This window comes from Tachyglossus aculeatus, chromosome 4 (genome assembly GCF_015852505.1).
Source record: "Tachyglossus aculeatus isolate mTacAcu1 chromosome 4, mTacAcu1.pri, whole genome shotgun sequence".
In the NCBI taxonomy this organism is placed as follows: Eukaryota; Metazoa; Chordata; class Mammalia; order Monotremata; family Tachyglossidae; genus Tachyglossus; species Tachyglossus aculeatus.
This window is the reverse complement of record NC_052069.1, coordinates 104,386,446-104,405,535: the sequence shown is the minus strand read 5'-3', so window position 1 is coordinate 104,405,535 and position 19,090 is coordinate 104,386,446. Positions and strand designations below refer to the sequence as shown.

Below are 19,090 nucleotides of genomic sequence, written 5' to 3'. Positions count from 1 at the left end.
TCCTCCTTCTCACTTTCCTCCTTGGCAGGCAACTGTCTTAGGTGGGAGTTGGAGAGTCCAGGACCAGGCAAAGGAATTCTGTATTTCCAAGTATCTCAGCTCCAACTGCTGCAGGTGACATCTTAGCAGTCCCTCTCAGGGCATTGACTGATATTTTTCTGGGTCGGTTAGGGGTTGTCCTCCCCAGGGGTAGGGAGCTGGACTAGAGGACCTCCTTACATCTAAAAGCAGCAAGTCCTAGCCTAAAGCCTGGGAATCAAGAGGCCTGGGTTCTAGTCCCAGCTCTGCCACCCTGCTATGAGTTCTTGGGCCAGTCATTTAATGTCTCTGTCCATCAGTTTCCTCATCTGTAAAATAGGGATTAAATACCCCTTCTCCCTCCCCCTTAGACCGTGAGCCCCATGTGGAAAGGGACTGTGTCTTTTATTTTTTCAAATGATATTTGTGAAGCACTTACTATGTGCTAAGCACTGTGCTAAGCACTAGGGTAGATGTAAGATCATCAGGTTGGACACAGTCCTTATCCCATGTGGGTCTAAATCGGAGGGAGGGGGATTTAATCCCCATTGTACAAATGAGGTAACTGAGGCACAGAGAAGTCAAGAGACAGCAAACAAGTGGCAGAGCCAGAATTGGAACCCGGGTCCTCTGACTCTCAAGCCCGTGCTCTCTCCATCAGGCTATGTTGCTTGATTATCTTATATCTACTACAGTGCTTGGCACATTGTAAGTACTTAACAAATACCAGTTGTTATTACATCCCTTCCAACCCAAGGAGTCAATGATTCCGTGACTCCCCCGAGGTCAGTCAGCCCTCCAGAACTGAAGGGTCCTCCGATGCGGAGCCATCTGCGATCCTTCTCTGCCATGTTCTCCCAGTTTCCTTCCTCTCCCCCTTCCCCGCAGACCAGGCTGGGGCAGGGGGTCACGGAGCAGGCTGCTCCATTAGGGCTTCCTAATCCCCTCCCCCTGCTCTCTCCCTGCAGGGCAGGGAAGCTTCAGCCCTGTCGGCTCTGATGGCACAGCAACCACTCACCAGCACTGGCTGTGACCCCAGGATGGACTGGGAAAGCTCGCCCAGAGGGCTGAACCCTCAGGGATCACCCACCCCCGCCATCCCTGCTGACCCAGTTCTGACCTCACCCCCTGAGTCTAGCTCCCAACACAGTTCTAACTCCTTCTGCCTCCAACTCTGCCTCACCTTCATCTTCTTCCCCAGGGGCAGGAACAGTCCCCACAGCTGTGGGAGACAGGTCCCGGCACCCAGGGCTGGAGTTGTCTCCACACCCTAGGCCCTTCACCCTCTCTTCCAACTCTTTGCAAACGGCAGCTACTCCCAGTCCAACTCTACACAGCAGTTCGCACACTAAAGCCCAGGTCGTGACCATCCCCTGTCACCCTCCCACCAATAATAAGAATAATGGCATTTGTTAAGCACTTACTATGTCCCAGGCATTGTTCTAAGTGCTGGGGTAGATACAAGATAATCAGGTTGTACCTAGTCCCTGTCCCACATAGGACTCACAGTGTTCATCCCCATTTTACAGGTGAGGGAACTGAGGCACAGAGAAATTAAGTAACTTGCCCAAGGTAACACAGCAGACAAGTGGAAGAGCCAGAATTAAAATCCAGGTCCTTCTGACCCTCAGGCCTGTGCTCTATTCACTAGGCCACGCTGTTTCAATGGGGGAGTACTAAGTACTGTTCTTCAGCTTCTTGATAGGGAAACTGAGGCAATGAGCTGTGAATCTGAGGTCAAATCCAAACCCTGCCATGGAATTCAGGCCTACTCCTGGGCCATTCTGGGTCTCAGTTTCCCATCTGTGTGTTGGGCAGAAACAATGGTTCCCAGAGCGAGGGAAACAGAGCTGGCAGAGATGCCAGCTTTCGCTTAAGGGCAGGGCCCAAAGGGGGCCAGGATTTTAAGGGGAGAGTGTAGGATGGAGTTTGGGAATGGCAGGCAGGTTACAGAGCTACTAGGCCAGAAGTATGTGCTGTAGGGCCTTTTCAGCCCCCTCTGGAGCAGCTCAGACCTTGTCTGGATGGGTAAACAAGGCTGTGGGGATGAAAACTTTGCCTCCCCATCACTTTCCGCACCAGCTGAAAACAGGAGAGGGCAGCAGCCCTCAGCACCTCCAGAATGGACTCCCAGGTCCAAGAGGGCCCTGGGATTAGGATGGGAAGTGAGTAGAGGGAGGTGAGGAGTGGTTATAGATTCAGGAGTTCCTGGCACCCGGCCCACCCATCGTCCAGCCCCTGCCCCGGCCCTCTCCCTCAGCCCCGCCGTCATCCATCATCCCAGTCACGGGAGGAAAGGAAGCCACCGGGAACCGTCTGTGCGGCTGATCAGGAAAGGCCCCGGCTCTGCCGCCCGGTGACTCCCTCTAGACGGCCAAAGAGCTAATCCTGAGTTTGGCTGCTTCACGCCCTACCTAGACAGGGCCCCTAGCCCCAGCCTTCCTCCCAGGATGACCCCTGTCTCCCTCACCTTACTCTCAAGTTGGGGCTGACACTCACCTCTCCCCTGGGGCTGGGGAGGACTCAGAGATCAGAAGGAAGCCCACTCCTCCATGCAAGAATGCCTGAGGTGGCTGGGGGGCCCGGGGGCAGGGAGAGAATGGAAACCCTTCTCTCTCCCTCTCTGCCTCTGTCTTTCTCTCATTCTTTCCTTCTCCAGGTCACTCCCTCTTCTCCTTCCAACCCCATCACCATGCTTTCTGAAGTCCCAATGTGGCCTAGTTGTTCTAATAATAATAATAATGATGGTATTTGTTAAGTGCTTACTCTGTGCAAAGCACTGCTCTAAGCGCTGGCGGGGATATAAGGAGATCAGGTTGTCCCACTTGGAGCTCACAGTCTTAATCCCCATTTTGCAGATGAGGTAACTGAGGCCCAGAGAAGCCAAGTGACTTGCCCAAAGTCACACAGCTGACAAGCGGCAGAGCCAGGATTAGAACCCATGACCTCTGACTCCCAAGCCCGGGCTCTTTCCATTGAGCCACGCTGCTTCTAATCCCTGGGTTCTAATCTCAGCACCACCACTTGTCTGCTGTGTTACCTCGGACAAGTCACTTCACTTATCTCATCTGTAAAATGGGGATTAAGACTGTGAGCCCTATGAGAGACAGGGACTGTGCCGCACAATCCGATTACTTTGTATCTACTCCAGAGCTTAGTACAGTGCCTGGCACATAGTAAGTGCTTAACAAATACCAGATCTCCAGATCTCAGGCCCGGTCACCGTCCCCCCCAACGAACCTTGTTCTCAGCCCTATCTTCAGTCCAGAACTCAGCCCCAGCCTGGACCCCCAATCCCATCACCAACCCCTGAGCTGGAATTTGATGCTACGTTCACTTGGCGGACCTACTCTACCTGCCCTCAGCTAGGAAGAGGACTGCTCATGTTCCCCCCCTGTCCCCCCCAACCACCATCACTATCCCAGTCTCTCCCCCACCCCCATGTTGATTGTGCTGTTGTCATTCAGGAAGGTGGAGCTGGACTCGGTTCAAGGGGAAGGGAGCTGCTCCATGGAGGAGCTGACCTTCCCTGGCCTGGATTGTCCCAGGAGGCTGGGTGGGTCGGGGGATGGGGGGGGAGGTCCACTAATGGGGAAAGCAGATGCTCCCTTCCTCCTCTTCCCCCGACCTCCCCCCTCCACACGTCTCCCTTCCCAATCTCATTTACAGGAACCCAGAGACCCATCCAGGGGTCTGGCCCGGCCGGGAAATGACCAGCCTGATCCTTGCAAGGGCCGGGCCGGTGGAAAGTTATGGGAAGGGACTTGTCAGCTGGCCAGCTTTCCCACCTTCTAGATTTATGAGTCATCCCCTCAGAATCCCTACTGCTTCCTGACCCTGATGCCACAAAGAAAGGCCAGTGAGCCTGGTGATAAAGGGCAGGGAAGCACTGCGGGGGGACCCCAGTCAACCCTGAGGAGGAAAGCTTCCTGGAGCTGGGAGAGCTGTCCAAGGGCCTCCCTGGGCCTCTCCAGTCCTCCCTGAGACCTCCCCGTCCTTCTCTGAGAATGAACGCTGGCAAGTGGAAGAGCAGAACAGAGAGAGCCCCTAGAGTGACCCAAAAAGCAGGGATGCTGTGGGGAGATAGTGATTGGCCAGAGACCCACGGCCCTAAAGAACCATCATTCTCAGTATGTCAGCAGCCAAGAGAAACAGGGGGACTTATTTCCAAGGACCAGGGGATCTAGCAGATGGTAGGTTATGGAAAAAGAAGAGTCCTTGCCTGGAAACAGGGGTTGGGACAAGATGACCTCTGAAGGTCTCTTGCAGCTTGAGACTCCAGCCAATTCAATGCTGGTGGTGATAGGTTCTGGCAGTGGGGAAGGGAGATCCAGGAAAGCAGCAAGTTTATCCTGTTCAGATGTCATGGCAATGCCAGGTGCTCCCTGCATCAATTGGGCTGTACAGAAGGGCAAACTTGGAGAAGGAAGGGGGTCCCCCGCCACATGGCAGTGAGGCAGTCCCAGGACAGAGATAAAGGGTAGGGGCCTCTACATACCGTTCTCAGCTGCTCGTTTGAGGTTCTCAATCATGGTGTCATAATGGATCCGACAGAGCACCTTCTCCTCCACCAGCCCAAACTCCTCTCCAGTGGACAGCTGGCGCTTGCAGGAGAAGCAGGCGAAACAGGCCAGGTGGTAAGCGTTGCCCCGAGCTCTCCGCACCCAGTCGCTGGCGTAGATCTGCCGGCCACACCGGGCACACTTTGTACCAAACCGACTGCAAGACAAAAGGAGGGGGGCTGAGATGAGGAATGCTGGGATGACTGAGGAAAATTCTGCTTTTTCATTCCCCCCCGACCCCTCAATCGATGGTAGAGAAGCAGATGGGATCCTGGGGAGGAGCAGAAACAATCAATAAGCTATCTGTTCTGAGCCCCCCGGGAGTGATTCTGTACTGGGCACTGAGGGGAGGGACAGAGGGTGAAGAAGCTCGGGCCTGGATGTCAAAAGGACCTGGGTTCTAATCCCGGTTCTGCCACTTGTCTGCTTTCTGACCTCAGGCAAGTCAATTCACTTCTCTGTGCCTCAATTACCTCATCTGTAAAATGGGAATTAAGATTGTGAGCCCCATGTGGGACAGGGATTGTGTCCAACCTGAAAACCTTGTATCTATCCCACTGCTTAATACCGTGCTTGGCACATTGTAAGAGCTTCAAAGATATTATTGTTATTATTAGTAGTAGTAATAATAATAATAAAATGTACCTGACCTCAAGAGGCTGGCAGTATGATGGGAGACCCAGTACAGTCACAAACACTAAACTGTAATCCCATCTCCCCTAAGAGGGATTTCCTGGTTCATTTTATTCTTCCCAGATCATGTCTTGCAACTCACCTCACCTCAGTACTTTTATTCCACATCAGCACTTATGCACTCACAACCCCGCGTAGGACTTCTGTACATATCAATTTACATAACTCCCCTAACAATCAAGCAGCTCATCTACTAGACTCTAAGCTCACTGTGGGCAGGAATGTATCAACTCTATTATACTGTTGTATTCTCTCAAGTCCTTAGTACAGTGCTCTGCACATATTAAGTGCTCAATAAATGTGATTGACTGAATCAGTGGTATTTATTGAGCACTTACTATGTGCAGAGCACTGTACTAAGCACTTGGGAGAATACAATAATAACAGCGTTGGTAGACACTATACTTTCTCCATCTAAGCATTTATTCATCCACATACCCATCTCTCCATTCTCTTCTTCTGTGTTGCTAAAATGTATTTTGTGCCTGTCTCCCCTATTAGACTGTAAGCTCCATGAGGGCAGGATCATGTCTTCTAACTCTACTATAGTCTCCCCCAACAAATGTCAGTGCAATGCTCCGCACACACTAAATGCTTATTAAATTGATTAATTGATTCACTCATTAATTCATTGGTTAAATAGGCGATGGGAGCAGGGAACAGAGAAAAGAAAAGACCTGATATCTGCCTTCAAGAAGCTGATGGTCTAATCAAACAATCAATGGTATTTTTTAAGTGCTTACTGTGTGCAGAGCACTGTACTGAGTGCTTGGGAGAGTACAACAGAGTTAGCAGACATGTCTAATGGTGGAGATAGGGCATCCCAGACACAGAATCACCCCCGAGTCCTGGTTGTTGGGAGAAGGGAAAGAAAAGATGAAAGGGACCCTGACAAATTGATGTTGAATACATAGCAGACGCACTTATACTGTCCTGATGCTGCTGATGCTAAGTAGAAGGGCGAGAGGGAAATAGCATGCCCTATTGGAAACAGCATAGGTCTCGAAGTCAGAGGACCTGGGTTCTAATTCCAGCTCTGCCAGTTGCCTGCTGTGTGACCTTGGGCAAGTCCCTTAACTTCTCTGTGCCTCATTTTCCTCAACCGTAAAATGGAGATGAAATACCTGTATTCCCTCCTATTTAGATTACAAGTCCTGTGTGAGACAGGGGACTGTCTTACCTGATTAACTTGTATTTACCTCAGCACTTAGAACAGTGCTTGACACAAAGTAATCACTTAGCATTTTCATGCTATTGGTGCCTGTCAACTTGTTCTGTTTTGTTGTCTGTCTCCCCACTTCTAGACTGTGAACCCATTGTTGGGTAGAGATTATCTCTATCTGTTGCTGAATTGTACTTTCCAAGCACTTAGTACAGTGCTCTGAACACAGTAAGAGCTCAGTAAATATGATTGAGTGAAATATCATCAAAAGAAGGGGTGGAGGGGTCCCAGCCCTGGAGGGTACTGTGGGAAAGGCAGGACAGGTAAACATGTTCAGGAAGGTAAATTGATTTAAAGCACTAGTGACCAGAGGCAAAGAAACCAAGAGAGCCATAAGAGTAAGAAGTCTCAGCACTGTATAATAATAATAATAATGTTGCTATTTGTTAAGCACTTTCTATGTGCTGAGATAGATGCAAAGTAATCAGGTTGTCCCACGAGGGGCTCACAGTCTTCATCCCCTTTTACAGATGAGGTAACTGAGGCACAGAGAAGTTAAGTGACTTGCCCAAGGTCACACAGCAGAGAAGTGGTGGAGCCGGGATTAGAACCCACAACCTCTGACTCCCAAGAAGGAAGAGAACCCAAAGCTCACCCACAACCCCTTGTACATCCATCCATATGACCCCTCCTCGGGACTTTGGGAACTCTTTTATTCGAGCACAAATTCCAGTGTGGAACAGACTCAGTGCTGGGGTTTGGGAGAGTTGGGAGGGGAAAGGAGATATGATGGGAAGAGGAAGAGGCACAGACTTGTTCTTTTTGAGAACCCTCTATTTCAAACTGCTATCTCTGAAAGGAGCATAGACACAAGGAACAGAAACACATCGCCACGATTAAAAATGCAAAAGGCCACCAGATACAAAACATGAGTGTTGGGGGGCATAAAATTTTAGTGTTCCGCTACCCTCCCCTTCTAGACTGTCAGCTCCTTGGGGAAGGGAACGTGTCTACCAACTCCATTATACTGCACTCCCCCAAACACTTAATAGAGTGATCTGCAGTGTATGCAGTGCTCAATAAATATGATTGATTGATAACAGAAACAAATACAAGATTTACAGAAAGACAAAACTGCTAAAGTCCTTAGAGTGAACAGAGACAGCAGGAATGGAGGCCCCTTGGGAAGGAGGTCGGTTTTCAGTATAGTTTTGGACTAGGAAAGGGGTCTGGATTGGATTAGCAAAGGACTGTGGGAAAGGTATACCAGAAAGAAATGAGGAGGGACAAAATTATAGAGATAAAGGGGAGAGAGAGGAGAGAGAGAGAGAGAGAGAGAGAGAGAGAGAGAGAGAGAGAGAGAGGAGAGAAAGAGAGAGAGGGAACATGGGTATAGGAGGAGTGATCAAAGGACGAGAGTCCAGTCAGGGTTAATCTGGGAGGCTTCCTGAAAGAAGTGAGCTTTGAGTGTACTTTTGAAGGAGGGAAGGGATAGGCTTCAGAGGAGACGAATAAGGGGATGAGAAAGGAAGAGAATGCAGACCCACATGAGCTGTGTCTGCAGGGAGCCCCAGGGACTCGTGTCCCAGCTCCACCTCCACTCCAACCTCCAGTCCCAACACTCTGGGGCCTCAGTTTACCCCCTTTGTAGTCCAAGGCATCCCAGTCATGCATATGTGTGTATGTGTGTGGGGAGGTGCCCATGCACATATGGTATACCTAGAATAAACAATCACTGAATTCTGTACCAAAGCTCCCAAATCTGACCCCTTCTCCCTGAAAGGAGTTTCAAACACAGGTTTCTAAAACCTTTAAATTTGAACTTGTCCCACCAAAACCCCTCCAGTAGTTGCTCTGACTTCTCCCCCAAATGGGAAATGACCTAAAGTCTCCACACCGGGTCCTACCAAGCCCCAGATCAAGTAAGCAGCTTCTCACCGGCCTGGGGGTCTTCCTGGGGAGACGGGAAGCTCTTTGTGAGTAGCAGCAGTGATTTTTAGTGAGCCACCACTGGGCGCGATGCACTGTATTAAGTGCTTGCACAAGCACAACTGATACACAGGTCACATTCTAATAGGGGAGACAGGCATAAAAAGATATGCATACAGTGGGCTGTAAGCTCATTGTGGGTAGGGATTGTGTCTGCTTATTGTTGTATTGTACTCTTCCAAGTGCTTAATACAGTACTCTACACATAGTAAGTGCTCAGTTAATTTGATTGGATGAATGAATGGGCTCAGAATTAATAAATGAATATACACATATATAATACAGCCAAAAAAACATGGGGGGGACTAGTGTCTCTCGACCAAAGGATCGTTCTTCTGGCCAAATTTCCACCAGGCCCTTTGTGCCCCCCCCCCCACTTCCTGTCCCACCCAAAACTCAAAGAGGGACTAGAAAATGGAGAAGAGGTGAGGGGAGGTGCCTGGGGAGCTGCCCCACTGGTAGGGTGAATTCTCTCCGAAGAGGCTACACTTTGGAGAAGGCTGGGTGACCAGAACAAATGGGAGCTAAAGAAAGCAGGGCAATGGGAGTTGCCCAAACCACATGCCCCTCACTCGGCCCCCCAGTCATCTGTGCCCAGTCAGAGCCGGGCTCGGGGAGATCAGCAGAATCCAGAAACACCAGGTCATTTCAGCTTGGAAATTGGGTAAAATATTATTCTTTGCCCAAAGAATTTCATTTCTCCCTCTTTAACGCCTCCAGACAAACCCCATGACGATACATGTGGTTCGACTAATCAGCTCTTGAGTTTGTGGCTTTGAGAAATCAATGTGGCAGTGAGCAATGAAACTCATTTGGGACTGTTTTTGTTTTCCGGAAAATTACATGCATTTTTTTCTGCATTTTGTTCCCCGCTGCAGGAAAGAAAATTGACCCAGGGTTTAGGATTTGTTTTGTGTGTATGTTTGAAGATCTTGGAGTAAGTGGGGGGCGGGGGGGGTTTAGTGGTATATGTTGAGTGTTTACTATGTGCCAGGCACCGTACTAAGCACTGGGGTAGACACAAGGTAATCAGATTGGACATAGTTCATGCCCCATATGGGACTCACAGTCTGAATCCCCATTTTACAGATGCAGGGACTGTGGCACGGAGAAAGTTAGGTGACTTGCTCAAGGTCACCCAGCAGACAAGTGGTGGTGCTGGGAATAGAACCCAGGTTCTTCAGACTCCCAGCCCCGTGCTCTATCCACTAATCCACTTCTCTGGAAAGTCCTTCAGAAAGTTAAAGGTGAATTTGGAAGGTTACTGTGAGGACCCCCAACCACCTATAAATTAAGGAGACTCAAGCTGTTGCTTAGGAGGAGTACTGGGTGCTTCAGTCCCTTTAGAAAAGTGTTCTCCCATCAGTGCTCAGGAGCACCAGCCTTGGAAATAGTCCTAAGGGGATGGGTGTGAAGCAGAGTCAGGGAAAAATTAAATTAACAGGGATTTTGCAAAGGGGGAAAACATCAAGATAAACGTAAAGGGCAGGAAACAATATTTATCTTGGCAAAGGAGAGGAGTACAAAATGATTCCAAGCTCATGCAAATGAGCAAGAAAATAAAATTTAAAAGGGGTGGGAATGGGAGGTAAATTTGCAAATGATTTTGTGCCCTTACTGCCCTGCCACCCACGAAGGAGACTCCACTCCTCTATTGGAACCTCCTCTATGGTTCTCTCTCTGTGGTCCCTCTATGAGCCTTTCTCTGCCCTCCTTCATTCATTCAATAGTATTTATTGAGCGCTTACTGTGTGCAGAGCACTGTACTAACAGCTTGGGAAGTACAAGTCGGCAACATATAGAGACGGTTCCCACCCAACAACGGGCTCACAGTCTAGAAGATGGGTTCATCCCTCATCCCTGCTGTCCAGTCCCCTCTCTATAGGTCCCTGCACTATGGATTCCCACTCTATGTGTCCCCGATCTATGGATCCCTGGTCTCTGGGTTGCTGATCTCTGGTCCCTGCTCTGCAGTCCCCACCCTCTGGACCCCTCTCTTTGGTCATCTCTCTGACATCCCTGCTCTCTTTCTGGTGCCTTCTCTCTGGTCTTCACCCTCTGGTCCCTGCTCTCTGGTCCCCTCTCTCTCTCTGATGCCTTCTCTCTGGTCATCACTCTGTCATCCCTGATCCCTGGTGTCCTCTCTCTTGTCATCACTCTGTCATCCCCTCTCTCTGGTGCCCTCTTTCTGGTTCCCACTCTCTAGTCCCCTCTCTGTGAGTCTCTGCTTTCTGGTCCTCGTTCTCTTATCCCTGCCCCTTGGTCCTCTGGTCCTCTGGTCCTCTGGTCTGGTCTCTGGTCCTCGCTCTGTAGACCCCACTCTCCAGTCCCTGCTCTTTGGTCCCTGTTCTCTAGTTCCCGCTCTGTGGTCCCTGCTCTCTGGTCTCCACTCTCCGGTCTCTGCTCTCTGGCTCCCACTCCCTGGTCCTCACTCTGTAGTCCCCACTCTCAGGTTCCACTCTCTGGTCTCTGCTTTCTGGTGCCCACTCTCTGGACCCCGTCCTCTGAAACTCGCTTGGTAGCCCCACTCTCCAGTCTCTGCTCACCGGTTCTCACTCTCTGATCCCTGCTCTCTGCCCCCCTTTCTCTGAAACTCACTCTGTAGTCCCCACTCTCCAGTTTGGTCCCCCCCCCCCCCCCACCCTAGTTCTGCTCTCTAGTCTCTACTTTCTGGTCCCCACTCTCTGGTCCCTGTTCTCTGGTCCTTGCTCTGGATCAGCGTAGCATGGTGGGCAGAGCATGGGCCTGGGAATGAGAAGGTAATGGGTTCTAATCCTGGCTCTGCCACTTGTCTGCTGTGTGACCTTGGGCAAGTCACTTCACTTCTCTGTGCCTCAGTTACCTCATCTGTAAAATGGGCTATAAGCTTCACCTGGGACAACCTGATTACCTTGTATCTACTCCAGCACTTAGAACAGTGCTTGGCACATAGTAAGCACTTAACAAATACCATAATTATTATTACTGTTATTGTTATTCTCTATGCCTCAGTTCCCTCATCTGCAAAATGGGGATCGAGAATGTGAGCCCCACGTGGGACAGGGACTATGTCCACCCCGATGTGTCTGTATCCACCCCAGTGCTTAGAACAGCAACTGGCATATAGTAAGTGCTTAACAAATACTATTATTAATTATTATTATTACCCACTCTTCATTCCCTGCTCTCTGATGCTCTTTAGTCCCCACTGTCTGGTCCCTTCTCTCTGGTATCTGCTCTGTAGGTCCGCGGTCTCTGTCCATCAGTCTTGCCAATGCCAAAGGGGTCCGCAGAAGTGACTTTGCCACAGGCAAGATGTGAAGGAGAGACAGGGTAGATCGGAAGGTGGGGTGGGCCGGGGGAGGGGGCCTGCTGAAAAGACTTCGGTGGAGAATGTGGGTGGGAAATGAAGACGTTTTCAGGAAGGTTGGAATGATTTTTCGATTATGGCAAGTAAAAAATTCGTTTTCAGATATTTTGCTTGCATCTTTTTGGAGGTGTTCTGGGTGGGGGCTGGTGGGGAGAGGAGAAGAGGCTCGATTTTGACCAACCTATTTTTCTTGTATCTATCCCAGTTCTGAATACAGTGCTTGGCATACAGTGAGCGCTTAGTGAATACCACTATTATTATTATTAACGAAAAAAAATCGAAAGGTCAGTCAGTCATCGATAGAAAATGAAAAAAATCGAAGCTTCGATTCCAGCGACGAGATCGTGGAGGGGAGATGTCCGCTGAGCGCGGCAGTCCCTCCCTTAGCCCCCTTAAGCCAGAACCGTGCGCTCCCCGTCCGGAATCCCGAGCCCCCAGCCCCGGAGCTCCCAGGGAGGGCGGCGGACCGAGGGAGAGGGCAGCCGCCCTCCATTCCCTGCTCCTTCCCCGCAGCAGTGTCCCACAAGGAGCGGGGAAGCAGCATAATAATAATGATGGTATCTGTTAAGCGCTTACTATGTGCCAAGCACTGTTCTAAACTCTGGGGTAGATACAAGGTAAGCAGGTTGTCCCACGTGGTCTGAATCCCTATTTTTATAGAGGAGGTGACTAAGGACCAGAGAAGTGAAGTGACTTGCCCAAGGTCACACAGCAGGCAAGTGGAGGAACCGGAATTAGAACCCACAACCTTCTGACTCCCAAGCCCGTGCGCTTTCCACTAAGCCACGCTGCTTAGGCGCAAGAACACGGCCTTGGGAGTCAGAGGACATAGCTTCTAATCCCGGCTCCGCCACTTTGTCTGCTGTGTGACCTTGGGTAAGTCACTTCACTTCTCTGGGCCTCAATCAATCAATCGTATTTATTGAGCGCTTACTGTGTGCAGAGCACTGTACTAAGCGCTTGGGAAGTATAAGCTGGCAACATATAGAGACAGTCCCTACCCAACAGTGGGCTCACAGTCTAAAAGCCTCAGTCACCTCATCTGTAAAAGTGGGGATTTAAGACTGAGCCCCACGTGGGACAACCTGATTACTTTGCATCTACCTCAGAGCTTAGCACAGTGCTTGGCTAAGCGCTTAACAAATGCCATCATTATTATGAGGGGCGCTATGGGCGTCGGAGGGCAAGTTACCGCCTTTGTGGGGGGAACGGGAGCAGCAGGGAATTTCTCGGTCCCGTCATTCCCGGTTCCCGGCGGGTCGGGGTGGTCCGCGGGGAAGGACGGGGCAGGGCTCAGGAAGACAGAGAAAGGCGGGGGGAAGGCAGAGGGGCTCGGCTCGCCATCCCTGCGCCAGGCGGGGCGGAGGGAGATGAAAAGGGAAGAAAGGGAAAGGGGGAGGGAAGATGGGGCGGGGCGGAAAACGGGAAGGGCAGGACCGGCCGGGAGACCGGGACGCCGGGCTGGCTCCCGGGAGACAACGGAGGTAAAATCATCGGGCTCATTCAAATACCGTCTCTCTCTCTCTCCTCTCTCTCCTCTCTCTCTCTCTCTCTCTCTCTCACACACACACACACACACACACACACACACACACACACACCCCTCTCCCCTAAATACATCTCGGCCTCAATTATTCATTCATACATTCAATCGTATTTATCGAGCGCTCACTGTGCGCAGAGCATTGGACTAAGCGCTTGGAAAGTTCAGGAGGCCCGACCGGTTTGGGCATTTTCTTTTTTGACTAAACCACACATCCGAACAGACGCGGAACAGAATGAATAGCTTCGGTCGGAATTACCTAAAAGTGTATTATTGTTAAGTGCCGTCGAGTCGTTTCCGATTCATAGCGACTCCATGGATAATGCACTTTCTCCAGGATCCATGCAAAATGAGCGCGGGACTGAAGCCAGGAGGCCCACTGTCGGGGAGGAGGGGAGGCTGGGTCTCGGTTGGCCTCCCCCCCAGTTCCCCGGCATTTCTCCCCCTCTCCCCGGCAGGGCTCAAAGGGAAACAAATGGACTAAAATTTGGGGCTCCAAGGGAAACAAATCAAAGGATCTCGAGGGGGAGTCTGGGGCTCTGTGGGTCGCTGCCCCTCTCCCCCCACCCATCATCATCATCATCAATCGTATTTATTGAGCGCTTACTATGTGCAGAGCACTGTACTAAGCGCTTGGGAAGTACAAATTGGCAACATATAGAGACAGTCCCTACCCAACAGTGCGCTCACAGTCTAAAGGGCAGGGGGGTCACCGGAGCCAGAACTCCGTTTGCATTGATATCTGTTTACTTGTTTTGATGTGTATATATCTGCAAATCTAATGATTATATTGATGCCTGTTTACTTGTTTTGATGTCTGTCTCCCCGCTTCTAGGCTGTAAACCCGGTGTGGGCAGGGATTGTCTCTATTGCTGAATTGGACTTTCCAAGCGCTTAGTCCAGTGCTCTGCACACAGTAAGCGCTCAATAAATACAACTAAATGAATGAATAGATGAATCTTAATCATAAGGCGCTGACCTCGGCCCCGAGAGCGCGGTAAAGGGGGGTGGCTTTACCCTCCGGCTGTCCAGGCCCCTCTCCGGCCCGGGCCGGGGGTCAGCTCGGAGGAAGCGGGGGCTCCCCCCTGCCCTTGCCCTCTACTGCCTCCGGAGACCTCTGGCTGACACCTCTCGCCCATCGGGCCGGCCTTGGCTCCCAGATTCATTCAATCGCATTTATTGAGCGCTTACTGTGTGCAGAGCACTGGACTAAGCTCTTGGGAAGTACAAATCGACAGCATGTAGAGACGGTCCCTACCCAACAACGGGCTCACAGTCTAAAGGGCCACAGATCTTGGGCCGCCCCTGGCAGAGCCCGGGTCCTGCCCTGAATGACCCCCCGAAATAACTCCAAGGACCCCTGCCAGGCCCCCGACCGCAGCCCAGTGTCCGGCCCGGCCCGGCCGGGACTTCGGCTGAACGGACGGCCCTCGTTTGGTGAATGAACCACGCTGGTCCCTCCTTCCCGACACCTCTTTAAATCAATCAATCAATCGTATTTATTGAGCGCTTACTATGCGCAGAGCACTGTACTAAGCGCTTGGGAAGTACAAATTGGCATCACATAGAGACAGTCCCTACCCAACAGTGGGCTCACAGTCTAAAAGAGTCCCGGGACTCCAGGGTCCCTCCTCGCGGAATCTCTCGCTCCCCGAGCCAGCCTTCGCTCCGGTCGGAGCTCAAGGGAAAAGTTCTCTAGAGCTGGGAGCCCATTCTCCCGGGAAGGACTCTGGCTCTCCCGGGAAGGACTCTGGCTCTCCCGGGAAGGACGCTGGTTCTCCCTGGAAGGGCGCTGGCTCTCCCGGGAAGGACCCTGGTTCTCCCGGGAAGGACCTTGGCTCTCCCGAAAAGGGCCCCGGTTCTCCCGGGAAGGACCTTGGCTCTCCCCAGAAGGACGCTGGTTCTCCCGGGAAGGGCGCTGGCTCTCCCGGGAAGGACCTTGGCTCTCCCGGGAAGAACCCTGGTTCTCCCAGGATGGGCCTTGGCTCTCCCGAAAAGGGCCCTGGTTCTCCCGGGAAGGACCTTGGCTCTCCCGAGAAGGACGCTGGCTCTCACGGGAAGAACCCTGGCTCTCCCAAGAAGGACGCTGACTCTCCCGGGAAGGGCCCTGGTTGTCTCGGGCTGGCTCCGAGCCCCGCAGCGTCGAGACAGGGAATGTATCTGTTTATCATGCTACTGTACTCTCCCAAGCGCTTAGTACAGTGTTCTGCACACAGTAAGCGCTCAATAAATACAATTGACTGACTGACTGAGACGTACTTCCCAACCCGCCCCATCTGCAACCGCACACAACCGCCCTGCACACAACCGCCCAACACTATTCCAAACCGTATCTTTCTACAACGCACTAAACGGAACGGCAGACGACCCCCTATTCGGGAAGTCGAGGACGCCCCCCTTTCCCCCTTTATTTCCCCTGGAGTTTCCGGCAAGGAAACTGAGGCAGAGCCCAGGACATGTCCCCTCTTCCTCGAAAGGTGAGAGAGCCCGAGGCAAGGTGTCCCCCAAGCCCCGCTCCGTCCCCGGTAATCTCCGCATTATCCGTCCCTGATTCCCGTAGGGAACGAAATTCACAGCCCCTCGCATTTCCAGGCCCCTCCAGGGCGGGATAAGGGCCTAGGCCCCGACCTTGGGACGATGGGGATGCGGAAAGGGCTTTGGGAATCCGCCGTCGCCTCCCCAGCCGCCCTGTAGCACCTCCGCGGATGAAAGAGGCTTCTCCTCTGCTGCCGCTGCTCTCAGCGCAATAATAATAATAATGACATTTGCTAAGCGCTTACTATGTGCAAAGCACTGTTCTAAGCGCTGGGGAGGATACAAGGTGATCAGTTTGTCCCATGTGGGGCTCACAGTCTTAATCCCCATTTTACAGGTGAGGTAACTGAGGCACAGAGAAGTTAAGTGACTTGCCCAAGGTCACACAGCTGACAATTGGCAGAGCCGGGATTAGAACCCATGACCTCTGACTCCCAAGCCCGGACTCTTTCCACTGAGCCACGTTATGCTTCCTGCCCGGGTCTGGGCGGCCCTGGGTCTCCGCCGGTGCAGCCCCAAGGCCCAGCCCGGGTGGAGGCGGAGTGGATGGAGGGAATAAAAAAAGGCTCTAGCCAGGAGCCCGGCTCTTGGGCCGAGCCCGCTCCTCTGGGCCGGGCAGGGCCTGGCAGGGCCTGGCAGGGCAGGGCTGGGCAGGAGAAGGGATGGCAGAGGGGCTCAAGGAGCTCCCTCTCCCCTCGGCCCTTGGGGTGCGAAGTCTCGACGCCCCACAACTCCACCCGAGACCCTTTCCCATTCACTGCGCAGGGAGGAGAAACGAAATCAAATCAGGAAAACATCCCAAATCCTAACCCCTGGAAATAGCCCTCCCCTCCCCTATACGTCTCAGCGGCCGCGACCTCGCCCACATATGCACCCTCGGCTGAGCGGGGTGTTTGGGTCGGGGGGAGACGAGGAGGAAAAGACCCCCTCGAGGGCGTGGGACAGTCCCCTCCCTTTACCTTCCTCCCCTTCCTCACACCCTTCGGCTAAATAATAATAATGATCGCATTTGTTAAGCGCTTACTATGTGCAAAGCACTGTTTTAAGCGCTGGAAGCATTGGCTAAAGAAGGCAGCCCATCCCGGGCCTCGGGAAGTCTCACGACGGCAATCCCCCTGGGCACTCTGCCGCCATCAGGCCGAGAGACCCGCAGGGTCGTCTGCCTGCGGCCCCCAGGGTAGGGACCGTCTCTATATTTTGCCGATTTGTACTTCCCAAGCGCTTAGTACAGTGCTCTGCAAACAGTAAGCGCTCAATAAATTCGATTGAATGAATGAATGACAAAGAACTTCCGTCCGGGTCGAGGACAACGGGGCGAATAGCCACCGGGCGTGACAGTTATGGAGAAAGGAGGGAAGGGACAAAAGGAAAGAAAAGGGGAAAGGGAAAAGGAAAGGAAAGGAAAGGAAAGGAAAGGAAAGGAAAGGAAAGGAAAGGAAAGGAAAGGAAAGGAAAGGAAAGGAAAGGAAAGGAAAGGAAAGGAAAGGAAAGGGAAGGGAAGGAAAGGGAAGGAAAGGAAAGGGAAGGAAGGAAGGAAGGAAGGAAGGAAGGAAGGAAGGAAGGAAGGAAGGAAGGAAGGAAGGAAAGAAGGAAGGAAGGAGAAGGAGGGAAAGAGAGAGGACAGAATGGAAGAAAGAAAGAAAGGAGGGAAGGAGGAAGGATGGGAAGGAAAAAGAGAGAGAAGGAGGATGGAAGCAAGAAAAAGAGGGAGAGAGTAAAGGAGAGAAAAAGAGGGCAGACTGGAGGAAGGAAAGATAGAAAGGAGGAAGGAAGGAAGGAAGGAAGGAAGGAAGGAAGGAAGGAAGGAAGGAAGGAAGGAAGGAAGGAAGGAAGGGGAAGGAGGGAAAGAGAGAGGACAGAATGGAAGAAAGAAAGAAAGGAGGGAAGGAGGAAGGAAGGGAAGGAAAAAGAGAGAGAAGGAGGATGGAAGGAAGAAAAAGAGGGAGAGAGGAAAGGAGGGAAAAAGAGCGCAGACTGGAGGAAGGAAAGATAGAAAGGAGGAAGGAAGGAAGGAAGGAAGGAAGGAAGGAAGGAAGGAAGGAAGGAAGGAAGGAAGGAAGGAAGGAAGGAAGGAAGGGAAGGAAGGAAGGAAGGAAGGAAGGAAGGGAAGGAGGGAGGGAGGGAGGGAGGAAGGGAGGAAGGGAGGAAGGAGACAAGGAGGATGGAAGGAAGGAAAATAAATGGAGGAGGAAAAAAGGGGAAGAAGCAAAGGAGAAACATGACTCAATTTTCCTTCCCCAGCGCTCTGGACCTCCTCTGTTCCCCTTTCCACCAGAGGAGGGGTTAAGCTGTTGTACCCCTCAGCCCTGGAGCCCCGGAGCCCTGGAGCCCAGAGGCCTGGAGCAGAGCCGGCATCGTGTGGGGTAGGGGGTGGGGAGGGGAATGAAACGGGAGCCGAGGGAAACAATTCCGGTGAAGGGTCCCGGAAAGTTAGCCGCTCCGCCGGGCTAGGTCCGAGGGAGAGGTTTAAGGAGAGAGGAATGACTATGGTGCAAATAGTTCCGCTGGGCGCTGACCCCCCACCAACCCACCCCCGTGGGAAGGCACCAAAATCCCTAGTGACAGCCGGTGGGGCAGAACGGGGGAGGGGGCGTCACTTTCTGTCCCGGACCGAGTCTCCCGGATCCCCATGGCTCTGCTAGCCGGAGCTCAACTCCCGGCACCGTCTCCCCAAGCAACGAGGCTGTGGACCTCCAGACCCTGCGGTGGTCGCAGCTTCGGAACAGGAAAGTCAACCCCGCTTCCACCTGTTGGCAGGTCTAGGACCCCGGAACGGACGACCCGGCTCACCGCAGGCTGGGCGGTCCGGGCCTGAACTGCTCACGGCCTACCTCGGGCCTAGCCCCGGGGAGGGATCTCCGACCTACTACGGGATTTAAAGGAGCCCGAGGAGGAGGGAGAGGTGGTGGGGCGGAGCTACCCTAGGAATTCGAAGCGGGAGGGGATCTGCGAAAGGAGGAGCCTGGAAATCTGCCCTAATTGGGGAAGGAGAGGGAAAGGGGGGCACCCTTTGCTAGCCCTTCTTGGTTGGGGTTATGCTTTACCCCAGCAGTATGGCTTAGTGGAAAGAGCGCGGGCTTGGGAGTCAGAGGTCATGGGTTCTAATCCCAGCTCCGCCGCTTGTCAGCTGTGTGACTTTGGGCAAGTCACTTAACTTCTCTGGGCCTCAGTTACCTCATCTGTAGAATGGGGATGAAGACTGGGAGCCCCCCGTGGGACAACCCGATCATCATCATCAT

At 52.4% G+C, this 19,090-nt stretch overlaps 1 protein-coding gene across 2 annotated transcripts in view; it reads right to left on the bottom strand.

Moving 5' to 3' along the window:
- Positions 1 to 19,090, bottom strand: part of LHX6 (LIM homeobox 6) — a 52,007-nt gene that overhangs the window by 17,722 nt on the left and 15,195 nt on the right. For both annotated transcript variants that reach the window (XM_038745123.1, XM_038745124.1), the window contains exon 5: positions 4,517 to 4,737. In XM_038745123.1, the coding sequence (XP_038601051.1) occupies positions 4,517 to 4,737 (221 nt within the window). The remainder of the gene's footprint in view (positions 1 to 4,516; positions 4,738 to 19,090) is intronic.